Here is a 13659-nt window from a genome sequence, read left to right on the forward strand (position 1 = left end):
GGAGCTGTCATCACACCTCCTGTCCTTGACCTGGAGCATCTCAGAACCCACTTTGCCGGTGCTAAACAGGAGATGGTTTAGGGTGGCTGCCAGTCATGGCCAGATCCAACCCACCAGAGGCCAAGACAAGCTGGGGTGTCCACCTCTGCCCACGTCCCCAGCCCCTCCTGGGCCCCTGGTGGAGCCTGCTCTAGGAAGTGATACTGCACCTTCCCAGTAGGACTCGGATTATAACAGTGTGTGATGACTGTAGCAAGAAGCCCTTGTTTCTGGATGTAAATGGTCAAAGAAACAAGTGCTGTACTGTATTGATTATATAGTTCCAATGAGTCCTGTTTCATTGTATCTCCCATTCTGGATTAGTGCCTTTTGGACAGTAGACTGTTCTGTAATTAAAATGTAGTATACTGCTTTTTTGTACAGTTTTGTTTTAATAAAACTTTTTTTTAATTTGTGTTTATTTTAGTATTGTACCTATTAGAGAATAAAATGTATAACTGAGCAAAGGCTGTCTGAGATTTCTTTGGATCCAAATATTTAATGGGGAGGGGGGGCGCATTGTGCCTGGTTGGCTGAAGCGGTTACAGGTATCTGTCCTATGAACCCTCCCTTGTGCATTTTTAGGGTTTTGGGATTTTTTCCCCCAGTTCTGGGGATCAAACCTGAGGCCTCTCCCATTCCTGACCCCAGCTCTGCCCTTCAGACTTTCCAAAGGGACCGGGAGCTGGGAGATCATAGTACCAAAGCCCTAAAGGGATCTTTATTTTAGGAGTCCCCAAGTCCCCAACCACAGTGGCCCAGTAGGACCTTAGACCCCCTGCATTCCCATTGAGTGCCCGAGTTGGGGGGGGGGCACCCAGAAAGACTCCGCCCCCAGGATCACAGCCACACTTAAGGTGTGTTGCTTTTTGATCTCCATTTCCTGATACAGCCAGCCCCACCCTGGGCCTCTTAAAAAGAGCTGCCTCCAAAAGATGCACCTGGAGCAGCAGAGACAGAAAGCAGCAGCTTTGTTCTCTGTGTTCTGGTTTCAGTGGTGAGCAAAGCAAGGGCCAGGTTCCAGCCTTCCCTCTCCCTTGGGCACAGATCCACTGACCCTCCCCTCCTCGGAAGACTGAGCCAACCGTCTCCCTGATATGGTGTTCAAAGGGCTTCAGACACTGCCATCTGGAGTCTGGCAGCACCCATGGCTCAGGAGGTCAGGACTCAAGCCACAACGGGCCTGTCTGTCCCTACCTACCTCATGGGTCGCATGGTTTGACCCCAAATCCCAAGTCTCCTCAACCTAGGCACATGTACTACATGGCTAAGCATCTTCCTGGGGTACCACCTCCTGTCTGCATCCAAGAGTGGTTTCCTCAGCCCCTCCAGGCCCAGACACTGGCTCCACTCCAGTTTCAGGATCAGTGCACACATTCCCTGAGTAATTTGGTAAGCGAAGAGTGAACCAAGTGTGACACCCACTAGACTAGACACCACCTAGAGCTGCCAGGTAACAAACAGCAGCCTGGAAAAGATGATGTGTCCACCCCACCCCCCATGCTGGATCAGTTCCATTCAGAATCCTACCTCATTTCTCATGGGGCTGCCCCTGGCTGCCACACTCTGTCCCTGCTTGGCAGAGCTTATCTCTGAGAATAAGTCTGTCGCACTTGGGAATACAAACAAGCCCTATACAGACAGAAGCTGCCTGTGGCTCATGACTACCCTCCCTCGGGCCTCCAGGTGGCCTTGACCCTGCATTCCCAGGCTATTCCATTTATGAGACATGGGCAGAATGATGCTCTGCTGCAGAGAGAAAGGCCGGAGCAAGTCCTGTATCCTGAAAATGGTGCTTTGCTATAATAGGGTAGCTAAAGTGAGGCTCCAGGGGAAGCAGAGGAGGCCTGGTTCCTTCCCTATCACAAACCAGGAAAGGCAGCCTAAAGTCAGATTCCACAGCAGCCCTAATTTGCGCCTCTTCCTGAAACACCTGCTCCAGGGTATTGTCCATCTCTGCAGCAGTAGAAGGGCTTTGCTCTCTAGTTGAGTCCATAGTGGGGCCTGTCTCACAGAATGAGGCAGATGGTGAAACCCCTGTCTGAAAGCAGGGGACCCCCCCCACACACACACCTGGCTACTTTTGAGTCTAAGATCCAAGGGGCTGATGGGAATGAGGGGTTGGAGATAGGCCAAGGTGCCAATGGGGTCTCCTGGGTTTTGGTTCAAGCCTGTGGGCCACAGAAGTCTGTCTGTGGGCCTGCTGCTCTGAACTCCGGCCATCCATCTTGAAAAACCCCTAGAACCACCACCAAGTGATAGCAGAGTGAGCCAAAGCCCAAGATGAGGGTAGAGAAGAACAGTTAGGACTGACCTCAGACATAAGCAAGAAACCATCTGGCTTTATTTAGAAGTTGCTGGTCATTTGATGGAAAGGCATTTATGATACAAAATTACAGTAGTTTGGTTCTTCGTACAACATAAATCATCATCTTTACTATTCATTACAGGGTCTTTGGATTTTTAATTCCCATTTAACATGCACCAGATCTCTTTAATCCTGGGATCAACATCACTTCATGTGAGCTCATACGTGCATGACCCACACCCATGCTCTTTCCACCTCTCCCACACTGAGTGTCCACAGCCCAACAGGAAGGCACCACAGACTTGAAGAGAGCGATGCTTTGGGTAGTGTCTGGGGCTGGAAGCACAGGCTAGACACTGGCCCCAGGAAAGGCACTAGAGGTGGCCCTACAGTCTCGGACCTGAAGTGGACTGGGCCTTGAGGCACAAGACGCTCCAAATCACCCTCCAAGCACAACACACAGCACAGGCAGTTTGGGCAGGCAGGTCGATGCTACGTGAGCCACTCACCTGCTTCCCACACAGAATCTCCAAGGCATGAAAAGAGGTGGGAAAGACCACAGATGTGGTCCTCAAGGGCCGTGTCACTAAACACAGTCCAGAAACAGTGGCCCTTAGACCTGGGATCTGGGACCCAACTACACACCCACTCACTACCTGCCTACTACTACCTGATATTTTAGCGACCATGACCCCTATGTATCACCACTTTCCCAACTCCGAGTTAGTGTTAGTCTGCTCCAAAAAGCGCAAGTAACGGATCCAGGCTGCAGCTGGCCTATCTGGCCTCATCTAGTACAGCAGCCCAGGAAGAGCAAGGGGACACGCAGGTCACAGGTGCAGCAAACCCTGCAGACCTGCAAGAACCTAAGCTCCATCTCTCCAGACCCACCCCAAAGTGCCAGCTTTCCCAAGGTCACCTCCCTGCCCTCACAGCAGACACACAGGGACGACTCATAAAAACACCCATGAAGATAAACCCACCAGCATGAGGCCCCAAACTTCCCTCTCATTAAATCCCACCCATACTGGGCACCAAGGTACTGGGAGCAGCAGAGCCCTCTGTGAAAAGCCAGCCCTCACAGAACACAGCCCCAAAGCCGGGCCCCTGCACCAACTCAAGGCCTTGGGCAGAGCATCCTGGACCAGGTGCTTTGGGAAGTTTGCCTGTGAAGCTGGAGGGCTTTACCCAAAGGGTGTCCTGCAGGGCTCTGTGGGAACTGTGCTTTTTGGGGATGAGGGGAGTGGGAAGGGTTAGGGAACCTCAGGTCCAAGGAGCTGGGAAGAACGTGGGGGCTGGGAGGAGAGAAGATGGTCCCAGAGCCACCAGACAACAGCTGGCCAAGCTAGATCACTCAGGATGTGTACTGCTCTGCAGAGCCCCAGCTAACAAGATGAAGTTGACAGTCCCGACAGGTGGCACAAGGATCCTTCCCCCAGCATAGCAATGCTGGCCTTACGCCTATGGGGACTTCTCTCCTTGACACACACTGCATGGCCATCCCAAAGAGGGGGCTCCAGGGTCTGGCACCTTCAGAGAATGACTGCACCACTCTCTAGGAGACACTGGATGCTGACATGACACAATCAAGACAACTTCTGTGCTGGCCACGAGAGCAAGCCTGGCAGAACTGGCAGTGCTAACTCAGCAGCACGCACCTAGGGGGTAACCCCCAAAAGGCAGCTAAAGGAGTTAGAGGATTGGTGCCTGCCTCTAGCTGGCAGCTCCAGACATCTGTGCTGTTCCAGAAGGGATGGAGGCAGGCTCTCCTGGCAGAGCCCCTGGTGACGAGAGCAGAGTAATGCGCAACTCCCTGGCTGCTGCGCCTCTGCCAGGGAGCCCACCTAACCTTCTGTTGCCCTAAGCCAGCCTCTGGGCAAGGTCTGGGCAAGCAGATGTAGTGAAGTTTGTACTGGGCTAGTCAGACAACACAGACTGTCCGAACTGAGTGCCAGCAATATTAGCATGGAGGCCACAGGGCCAGGGGAGGCTGAGGTGTTCTGAAGAGCCACCTGGTGGGAGCCTGGGAGCCTGATGCTACTTCCCTTAAGAGGCTTAAATTCTCAGTGAACCAATTTTTCTACAAAAGCTTTCTGGGTGTGGTTCTTAAGGGTCACAGAGGCAGGCAAACTGTGAGTTGGGGGCCAGCGTGTCCTACAAAATGAGTTTCAGGACAGCCAGGATTGTTATGCAAAGAACAGATTCTGTCTCAAAAAATAAACAGATTCTGAGGGTCAAAACTTACAGCAAGCTGCCAAGAACACCTGGTGTAAATTCTGGCATAGGGCTTCCGTTCTGAGCTGGTGGACAGGGCAGGGCCTGAGACAACCGGGACTGGGTGACTTCAATCTGCCAACTCAGCTCCACACACACACACTCTGGGACTCAGAGGCTGCACAGATCCCAGCAAGGAGGTGGTTGGTAATGCCCTGAGGGGTTTTCATGGTTGTAGCACAAATCCGAGGAAGGGAAATGGAGGACAGCTTTCCTCTCGCTGCCTACCTGTCCAGCTTTGGCCCCCAGGTGTAGTCAGGGTTTAGGAATTGTCACGGAATCAAACGCTATCCAGTTGTTCCCTGAAACGTGGCAGATCCAAACAATGTATTAATGACTTGAACTGTGTCTAGCCCCAGGGTCTGCCCTCACCCCAGTGACAATAAGGCCATGGTGTATCTACAATCAAGCAACACATGGATGGCTTCATTTGCTGGCCACCTCCAGCAGCCACCATCCAAGAAGAGGCAGATCCAGGTATCCAGCGGCCAGTAAGTAAAAGGCAGGCCCCAAGCAAATATGCTGCCACAGCTGCCAATGATTGTGGTTCACGAATTATTTCAGCTTTTGAACAGAATAAATTAAATAAATATAGTTGAAGCATCCTGTTAGGAAATGAATAGCCAACAGAAAAGACTTTCTGATATAAAGACTGGACACCTGCAAAGATGCCTCCCAGGAGCCCTGTGTGCGACGCAGAAGGATGGGACATGGCTTAAGGGAGGACTCAGGTGCACAAAAGGTATTATGGGTACTGGACCCCAGGCAGGAGAATCAATTCCTGTATGTGAAGGGCAACACACCAGTTAGGATCATTATTTAAATTCAGACATTAGTAAAGTCAGCAGAATAAGGAAAAGGGAAACCCAACAAACCTGGCTGGGACCCCTTCACTTCAAGCAGTCAGGGAGGGGCCGGCCTGACTCCAACCCTGCCACCTAGCTACCATCCCACCTACCATCTCTGGGCTCCCAGAACCTTCCACCCCCAACTGGAAGAGCACAGCTGAGGAGCCTTTGCCTTCATCAAGTAGAAGAAGAAATGCAGCTTCCAGATTCCCAGGGAGGACGGAGGACCAGGTTGTCCACCATCCCCGCATCGTGCAAAAAGCATTCATGGCCCTGCTCCCATGGAAGGGGTGTCCTCCAGGGAGGTCAGAAGGTCTCTGCCTGCCCATCACTGTCTACCAGGAGAGGTGCAAATCAGCTGGCCCAGGACTTCCGGTTCTCAGGGTTCTTGTGGCTCCTGTCGCCCTTGGCCAATGCAGCCGTCAGTGAGGCCAGGTTGGTGGCAGAGCCAGAGATGGTAGCACTCCTGCGGACCTCTGAGGCTCCCTGAAGCTGGAGCCCTGCACTACGCCTGCGCCCAGGGCCTGCAGCTCTGCGAACTCGGCCTGGCCTTACCAGCAGTCCATAGCCAGGGTTGCACCTGAAGTACTGCTTCCCACCAATGGAGCCATCATTCTTTCCTGCAGGAAAAGGAGGGAGCATCATGGAAGAGCTTGTCACACACAGCCACCACCCTTACTGTGCCCATCATGCTGCCGCCTCCATGGCACCACCCAACCCAGAAAAATAGGTGGTTCAGTCACTGCCACTTGTTCGGCAGAGTCCCGGCAAACCAGTGAGCCTGGAGCCAGGGCAGTAGCCTCTCAAGACAGCAAACAGTGGTGGCCAGGGACAGAGAAACCCTCAGCCCTGTGGTATCAAGAATGAGATAACAAGCCTTGCACAAAGACCTGCTGAGGACTGGGGAGGCCATCAAGTCAGAGCTGGCTCTTGCTCCTCCGGGTGTGCCAGGCCTGCCAGTCCTTTCCTGAAAGTGGGAGCATGAGCCTAGGAGAGCAAGTGCTCCAGGTTCATCCCAGAGGAAGCTGGCAAACCCTCCCCAGAGCATGTCAGTAGATGCCGCACAGTAGGTTGGCAATTTCCTGACAGGTGAATAGGGGATGTTACAGGGAGACAGAGTGGACAAGGAAGACCCCACCCGGGAGTCATGGTGGCCAGGTGATGTTTTAGCATTTACCCTGCCTGCTCGTCTCGGGAAGTAGGCCAGGGAAGCCGCCCTGCCTCTACGTCTCAAGCATCCTCATACATAACTGTTTTGGTCACTGCCATATGTAACTCTCCTAACTGGCTACCTCTCCCCAGCTCCGCCACACCCTCCCGGTCTCAGCAACGAAGGGCCGGCTGCCTGCAGTCTCAGGGGTCACTTGAGACAGTGACCCTTCCCTGACTGCAGCTCTCTTCATGACCTCTTCTGATGCCACACACCGTCACCTTGACACCTCCCCCCAATGTCCCACCTCAACCATCTGCCCTTGGCTGCGGCTTCTACACATCTTCCCCAACCCTGAGCACTGCTTCCCACACTTCCCTCAACTTTAACCATGAACTGCCCCAGCCCACACAACTGCCACCCCTCACAGGGGCCTCCCTGTTCCCTTTACTCGCCACGTATGTTCTGCAAGAGGGGATCTTTCCAAGACCTGGCCAAAAGGCACTAAGCCCCACCAAGTCCTTAACTGCAGGCACCAGGTGCCCCTCAGGCCTCACAGCTGTCTTCCTGGTGGGCCACGCTCAGCACTGGGATGCTGCCCTGCCTGCCCTTGGTGGCAGCCACCTTCCCATCTCTGCCTCCTGCACCCTTTGCTTCTCTGACAGCCGCCCTCCTCCAACCGCCCCGCACGTGTGCTTCATTCGTAGCACTTGTTCCTATCAAAATGTATTTATTCCCTCAGCATTCTCTCCTATGCACAGTTAGAAGTCAAGTGCGGGATGCTGCTCCCCATAGTGTATTTGAACCCAGCACAGCAATGTGAACAAAAGCATGTGCTTAGTTAGTTCCTGCTGGGGAGTTCAATTATTTGCTAATTCTCTTTAATTCTTGAGTTCAACTGCAGACACAGAATTCTCCCTAAATCCCCCTTCGCACTTTGCAAAAAGCAGATCTGAAATTTTTTTTCTAGCCTGTGCTGCAGTTAACATCTTGAACAGCTTCCAATCAAGCTATCCTCTGCCAGATTATATTTAAAGGCAGTGACTTCACAGGAAGCTCTAGGCTCAGGGACAGAGGTGTCATTTTGGCCTGTGGCTGCAGCCAGGGATGTAAGGGCCTGAGAGGTCACAGGCTGGTTGAGAGAACCAAGGCCTAGTGCTGGGCTCTCAGGGTACCCTCCTAAAGTCTGGAGTCCACCCTGGCAACAACAGCTAGCTCTGGCTGAGTGTCCAGAGATGGTGGCAGGGAGCCAGCTCTCAGGAGGCAGCCCGAGCAGTTACTTTTGCAGGAGCAGGTGGACTGCACATCTCAGCGACACGGTGTCCAGACTCTACACTCCTCTCTCCCATGCTCAGACCAAGGAACTGTCCTTGCTCCAAAGGGAGACGACGCTTACAGCTGACCCTCCAGCACTGCACGAGGCTACCACTCTGGAGAACATCTAATGTTGTCACATATTCAACAATGAGCAAGAGACATGGGCCCTTGTGTCCATGCGACTCTTCCCAGCCTGCATTCAGAGCAGCCTGCAGGTGCAGACACCCATGAAAGGGAGCTTCTCAGCCACAAAGGAAGGGGCTGCAATGGTGCCGCCACAGGAAGGGACCCGGGCCACAAGTTAGAAAGGAAACCAGGCACAAAAGCTCCTTTACACCCAACCAGATCATGGCCTTCCATAACCTGCAGACCAAAGCACATTAATTGTGACCCCGGGCTGGACAGGACACAGCTGTCAATGGACAGGAGGTTTCCCTGTGAGGTGACAAATGTATAATAACATTACAGACTCCAGCGATGGTGGACAGCTTAGTAAGTATGCTCAAAACCACTCAACTGCATGGTTCACATGGCCTGTGCCTGCAATCAGGAATGATAGGGCCTGAGAGGCCAGGGTGCTAGATAGGACACTGAGCTCTGTAGTCAGACCTGAGACTCAACCGCCCGCAAGAACCCCACCTTACATCACCTAGAGCCACCACCCTCAGGGCAAAGTGTCCTGGAGTCCCCAGAGCAATAAATGCCTGAAGTAGTGCTTTTGCTTCAACTTTACAAAGAACACCGACTGTTGGTGGCAACCAACTGTGGCCCCAGGTAATGGAGAGACTACAGCACAAGGGTCCCTGGGCCCATTCATTCCCAACCAGCCTGGGCCACACAGAAGGATGTGGTCTCACAGAAAAAGACAAAATTATTACCAAGTTCACAGCAGTTTTCGGTGACTACATGGGGTCTCTGATGGATTCTGAGACTTTAGACATGTTTTGTGAAGGATCAGGAGGCTCTAAGAGTATGGCTGCTGTCACTGGGCATACAGCACATCCCTGGCTCCCTTTCTGCCAGTCCACATTCAGCAGGGACACCCATAGCCCACTAACCTGAAGGCAGGTCCAGCTCCACACCAATCCACGTTCCCTCCTGGAAATCAGTGGGTCCAATGTATCTCACAATGCCTGTCTTGTTGGTGCCTACAACAACATACTCTCCCTCTCTTAGCCACTCAGGGACGTCGCTGGCCTCTTCAGAGTCAGATGTCACTTCCAGCTTCCCCAGGGCTTGTCCCCCAGCATTGCTGAGCTCTTCTGAAGCCAGTGGATCCCCCTCAGCTCCAGAGGAGGCACCCCCCAGCATGCCTGTGAAGGACTTAAGCTCTGAGGTCCGCACTTTCCGGATCCTGAATGGGGATGTGGGCACAGCAGACGTGGGTTCAGAAAGAAGGGCGGGTCTGGGAACCTCCAACTCTGTGCTTTGAGTAGGTGTGACAGGGAGTACCCGGGGCTCCTCCGAGGCAGGTGGATGGCTCCGTGTACAGGAGAGGAAGGCCAGCTCAGGCTCTGGGGTGGCCTGACTGGGGGCAGGAGGGGACATGGGCGTGTGGTTGCCAGGGCCTGCGGTGTCCAGGCTGAGGGTGAGCGTTTCTGACAGGGTGGCAGTAGAGACGCTGTGAGAGAAGTAGCCGCTGGAGGCCTCGCTCAAGGGACTGGGGGGTCCATCCAGCCCTTCTGGGGGCTGAGTAACCACCATGGTGGATGGAGAGGAAGACGCCTTGACAGGTTTGTCACAGATCTTTACTGCTGGGGCCAGCACCGGGACCACGGGCTCCAAAGCCCCACCAGGCACAGGGCTGCCCCGCTGGGCCTGCAGAAGGAATATTGATTGAGGAGAGTTGGAACAGGCCTTCCCACCCAATTAAAGCCCCCAGGGCTGGCTCTACGCTGAAGCCTGGGTGGGAGCTGCCCCCGGCTGAAGCAAGCACATGTGGAGCGATGTCAGGTGAGCCCCGGGCTGTGCGCCTGTGCTCAGGAGTGGCTGGGCTGCACGGCACAAGCCCTGCTGCACCCGCAGCTCTTCTTCCACAGATGGCAACCCTGCACCTGGGGACAGGGTGGTATGGCACGCTCCACACAGAAGGAAACAGCACACACTAAACCTCGCTTCCCCTGGTCCCAGGTAATGTTCCATGGAAGCTGATGCCCTCAGCCACCACTGTCCTCACAGCGGGGACTGAGACACACACTGAAGATGGCAGAGGAGCACTTTTCTCTGGCCAAATGCAAAGGGTGACCTCACTGGTGGGCCTGAAAGTGCTTTAGCAAGGTGCTGACCCTGGACAGTGCTGGGTGGAGTGCTCAGGCTGGGGACAAGCACAAGGAGGGGACCCAGACTTCCTATAGCCCTGGCTTGCTTTGCTGGCTGTTTGTGTCATGTCAAGGCTGGGAGACTCTGATGCTGGGACATGGGCCAGGAGTTATCACTAAGCAAGGACAGAGTAGCGATGGCCTTTCACACCACTGTCAGAGTTGCCAGGCACAAGGCACAGACACAAAGCTAGCAATGTCACAGTGATGGCAGGGCAACCACTGGGCCCAGCGTTTGGGACATGAACGAGTACAGGGTGTTCCTTCAGATAACGGAAGCTGTCTGAGGGAGTCAAGCACCATCTCTTAGTTCTGTACCCACAGTGCCAGAAAAGAAAATGGGATGGGAACTAGGTAGAAGGCTGTGCAGAAAAAGGAAAGCTGCATCTCAATATTTATGTACAGGAATGGTCACTTCCTATTTGAAACATAGGATTTATTTGAACTGGGAAGCAGCTAAGATCTATAAGTCTCTTCCAGTTTCTTGGCTTAACTCAGCAGTCTGATAAATCATGCATTTTCCCGTGAATTGTCATTTATATTCTTGCTTCCAGAAGCCTTCGTTACCCACAAGGCATACTTTCTGGGGAGGGAGTTAACGACACCTCTTGAGATTAACAGCCCATTTTTGTGATGGGGCTCTCCCTGAAAACTTACTCAATCTAGCAGATCAATAACTGTCATCGCCATAAATATGCTGAAAGATTAGGCAATCCTTCAATCATTTTTCTTCTGCAGCTTGGACATGCTTTATTTATTCTTTCCTACTCTAGTTAGCTATCGCTGGATGCTTGGGGGGGGGGGCAGAACATACTGAGCACGAAAGAAGCTGGACATGACCCATGCCTTGTGAAAGGGTCCTTTCAACACTAATCCACCCGTGAGATTCAGACAGACAGACAGACAGACAGACAGACACACACACACACCGTGAAAGAGAGGCAAAACAGCCTCAGGTGACAGATTCCACTTGAACTGTCCCTTGAACTACTGATGAGAGGCGGGCGGCAAGGCCCAGAGAAGTTGAAGGGCTTGCCCACATTCCCCATGGAAGGGACAAGCCAGGTACGGTGATGGCACAGACCAAACACAGTGGAAGGAAAGACATGCATTCTCTGCCGCTACCATGCCAGCACTCCTCATGGCTGGAGGTATCCGATGTCCACGGGTTGTGAGGCCAGGAGGATTAGCAGCATGAGCTGGCACACAGGTGGCCTTGCCAGTGAGAGTCCTGCTCCTGTTCAAAACTGCCTCCACATGACAAAGACTATGCTCCCAGGGAAGGGGACACCTTGGGAATGCTGGGACACCAGGAAGGCACTGGAGTGAAAGGGCATTTTCTAGATGGGGCACTAAAGGGGAAATTTTCCTTCATTGAGCTCTGTTTGCTACTGTTTAATGAATAAACTCTGCCTGTGAAGATACAGCATCTCCCAAGGCTGAAAGTGTGGAGGGACCATGGAGGTCTAGTGTTCACAAGATGACAAGTGCTGGTAAGCTGTGGGAAATCATAAGAGATGGTTTTCTCCCAGCTTAGCAATGGTCTTTTCACACTGATATCATGAACTAGAATGAAATGTAAAGCTGAGAATTAAGCAAACACAAGGAGGAGACGGTTCTGTTTATAGAAATCCCCTCTGCCTAGCAGTGAGCTATTAAAGCACAGACTACATTAGCAGTCAAGCACCAAAGACTTTGGCAATCATATGATTAGCAGGTTGAAAATAGCAAAGTGTAACAAGGAGCCCGTGCAGGGAGAAGACAGTGACCTACATTATAGTTAATTATCAAAGTGGGAAGCAAAGGGGGTAAAGGCGGGTATGGACAAATGGATCCTCGCTAGTGTCAGGGCCACCTCTGCAAGTGGAACAGCCCCAATGTAGTGACTCACCTCCTCTGTCCTTGTTGCCCGGGCATCTGAGAAGGTAGGCTGCACCAAGATTCGGGGCACGGGCTGAGGAGACAAGGATATGAGTGAGGGACCCACAAAGGGGACAGGAGCACAGAGCAGAAAGCTGCCAGGAGCCAGTAGGAGACCATCACAACATTCAGAAACCCTAACACACTCCTACCAATGAGGCTTGTGGGTACCAGGGTTTCACACCACACAAGAGAAAGAGGCCCAGTAAAGGCTTGTCTCGGCCAAGACAAGATACACATAAAGTGTCATGCTGCTCTGTGGTCATGGACACATGCTAATAGCAGGGTAGACTGTGAGAGCAAGTCTTTACATGAAGTGACTGGGACAGGAGGCAGGAGCTGAGAGACAACCTGAGCCTGGGTGGCACCCAGAGCACGCAACATGTTGCAGGACTGAGAAGGAAGGAAGTTTCTCTGGCTGGAGCCAAGCAGACAAGGACGTATGGGCAGCTTTGGCCATCCCAAAGTAACTGAGCTAGGGAAAGAAAGAGAGGTCACTTGACTCCTGAGCAAAGCAAGCAGAAGACAGCCAAGAGTCAGAAAGCCTTGCCGACAGTGCAATGCAAGGACACAGCTGAAGTCAGACATAGCAGTAAGAAAATTCCAGCACTAGAGCAGGTGAGGGGAGAATAGCTCAAAGAAGGGGGTGAAACATCACAGCAGAAGACGTCTTCACTTACAGACACGTGACTCAAGTAGCGTTAGAGGAAAGCTGAGAACCTGGGTAAGAGCGTGAAGTCAGGAGGAGGAGACACGAGCCAAGTTCATCTTACGGTGAGTTCGGCAGTGGGACACACAGGCAGACAGCAGTGCAAAGGTCTCTGGAAGAAACCAGGAGCCCGCCATTTCTACCTCTAGCTCTTGCCGAGTCTGGTTTCAGGTGTTCCCTTCCCTAGCTCTGCTCACTCACCACTAGAGAACAACGAGCAGACAGAACAGGCACAGCACGGGCTGCCCTTTCCCTGCCCAGTCGGAGGGAATGAATGCCGGCTGCAGCTCTACTATGGCCTCGGTGTCATCATTCTGACCTAGAAAGGTTGAATTATTTACCAAAGGACCCCAGGGAGAAAAGCCAGGGTATGGCCAGTCACTCGACAGTGGAAATGTGAACTAACCAAGCCTCTATTCAGTTTGTCCAGGGTCGGAAGCCCTGAGAATTCCATGTAGTTCTGACTGTTTAGACAGGGACTTCAGGCCTAAACATGACTGCCCACCTTACCTCAATTGCAAATAATGCACACGTGTATTTTGGTAAAGGTGATGCCATCGCCACATAGGACACAGGGCTGCTTTTAGAAAACAGTAAGTGTCACCATAGAGCCATTCTACTGAAGGCGATGGGACAGCTCAGAGAAGGTGCTGAGGAGAATGCAGACAGGAGCAGGATGAAAGGACCAGGGCACACAGATGGACAGACATTTCTCCCTGCAAACTCTGGGGTAAAAGCCAGGAAAGTGAGGAGCATATGTGGCTGAGAGAATGATA

At 52.7% G+C, this 13659-nt stretch overlaps 1 protein-coding gene across 2 annotated transcripts in view; it reads right to left on the minus strand.

Annotated features, from left to right (window-relative positions):
* Positions 1-2361: 2361 nt before the first annotated feature.
* Kif13b (kinesin family member 13B) overlaps positions 2362-13659 on the minus strand; it is a 141031-nt gene continuing 129733 nt past the window's right edge. The window contains exons 38-40 of one of the 2 annotated variants that reach the window (XM_051195502.1): positions 12146-12208; positions 8995-9754; positions 2362-6089 (exon numbers count right to left, since the gene is read on the minus strand). In XM_051195502.1, coding sequence (XP_051051459.1) covers positions 5824-6089; positions 8995-9754; positions 12146-12208 — 1089 coding nt within the window. In that variant the 3' untranslated portion in view covers positions 2362-5823. The remainder of the gene's footprint in view (positions 6090-8994; positions 9755-12145; positions 12209-13659) is intronic. The other variant, XM_051195503.1, reaches the window with a different exon arrangement.

The sequence above is a fragment of the Phodopus roborovskii genome, unplaced genomic scaffold, assembly GCF_943737965.1.
Source record: "Phodopus roborovskii unplaced genomic scaffold, PHOROB, whole genome shotgun sequence".
Taxonomy (NCBI): domain Eukaryota; kingdom Metazoa; phylum Chordata; class Mammalia; order Rodentia; family Cricetidae; genus Phodopus; species Phodopus roborovskii.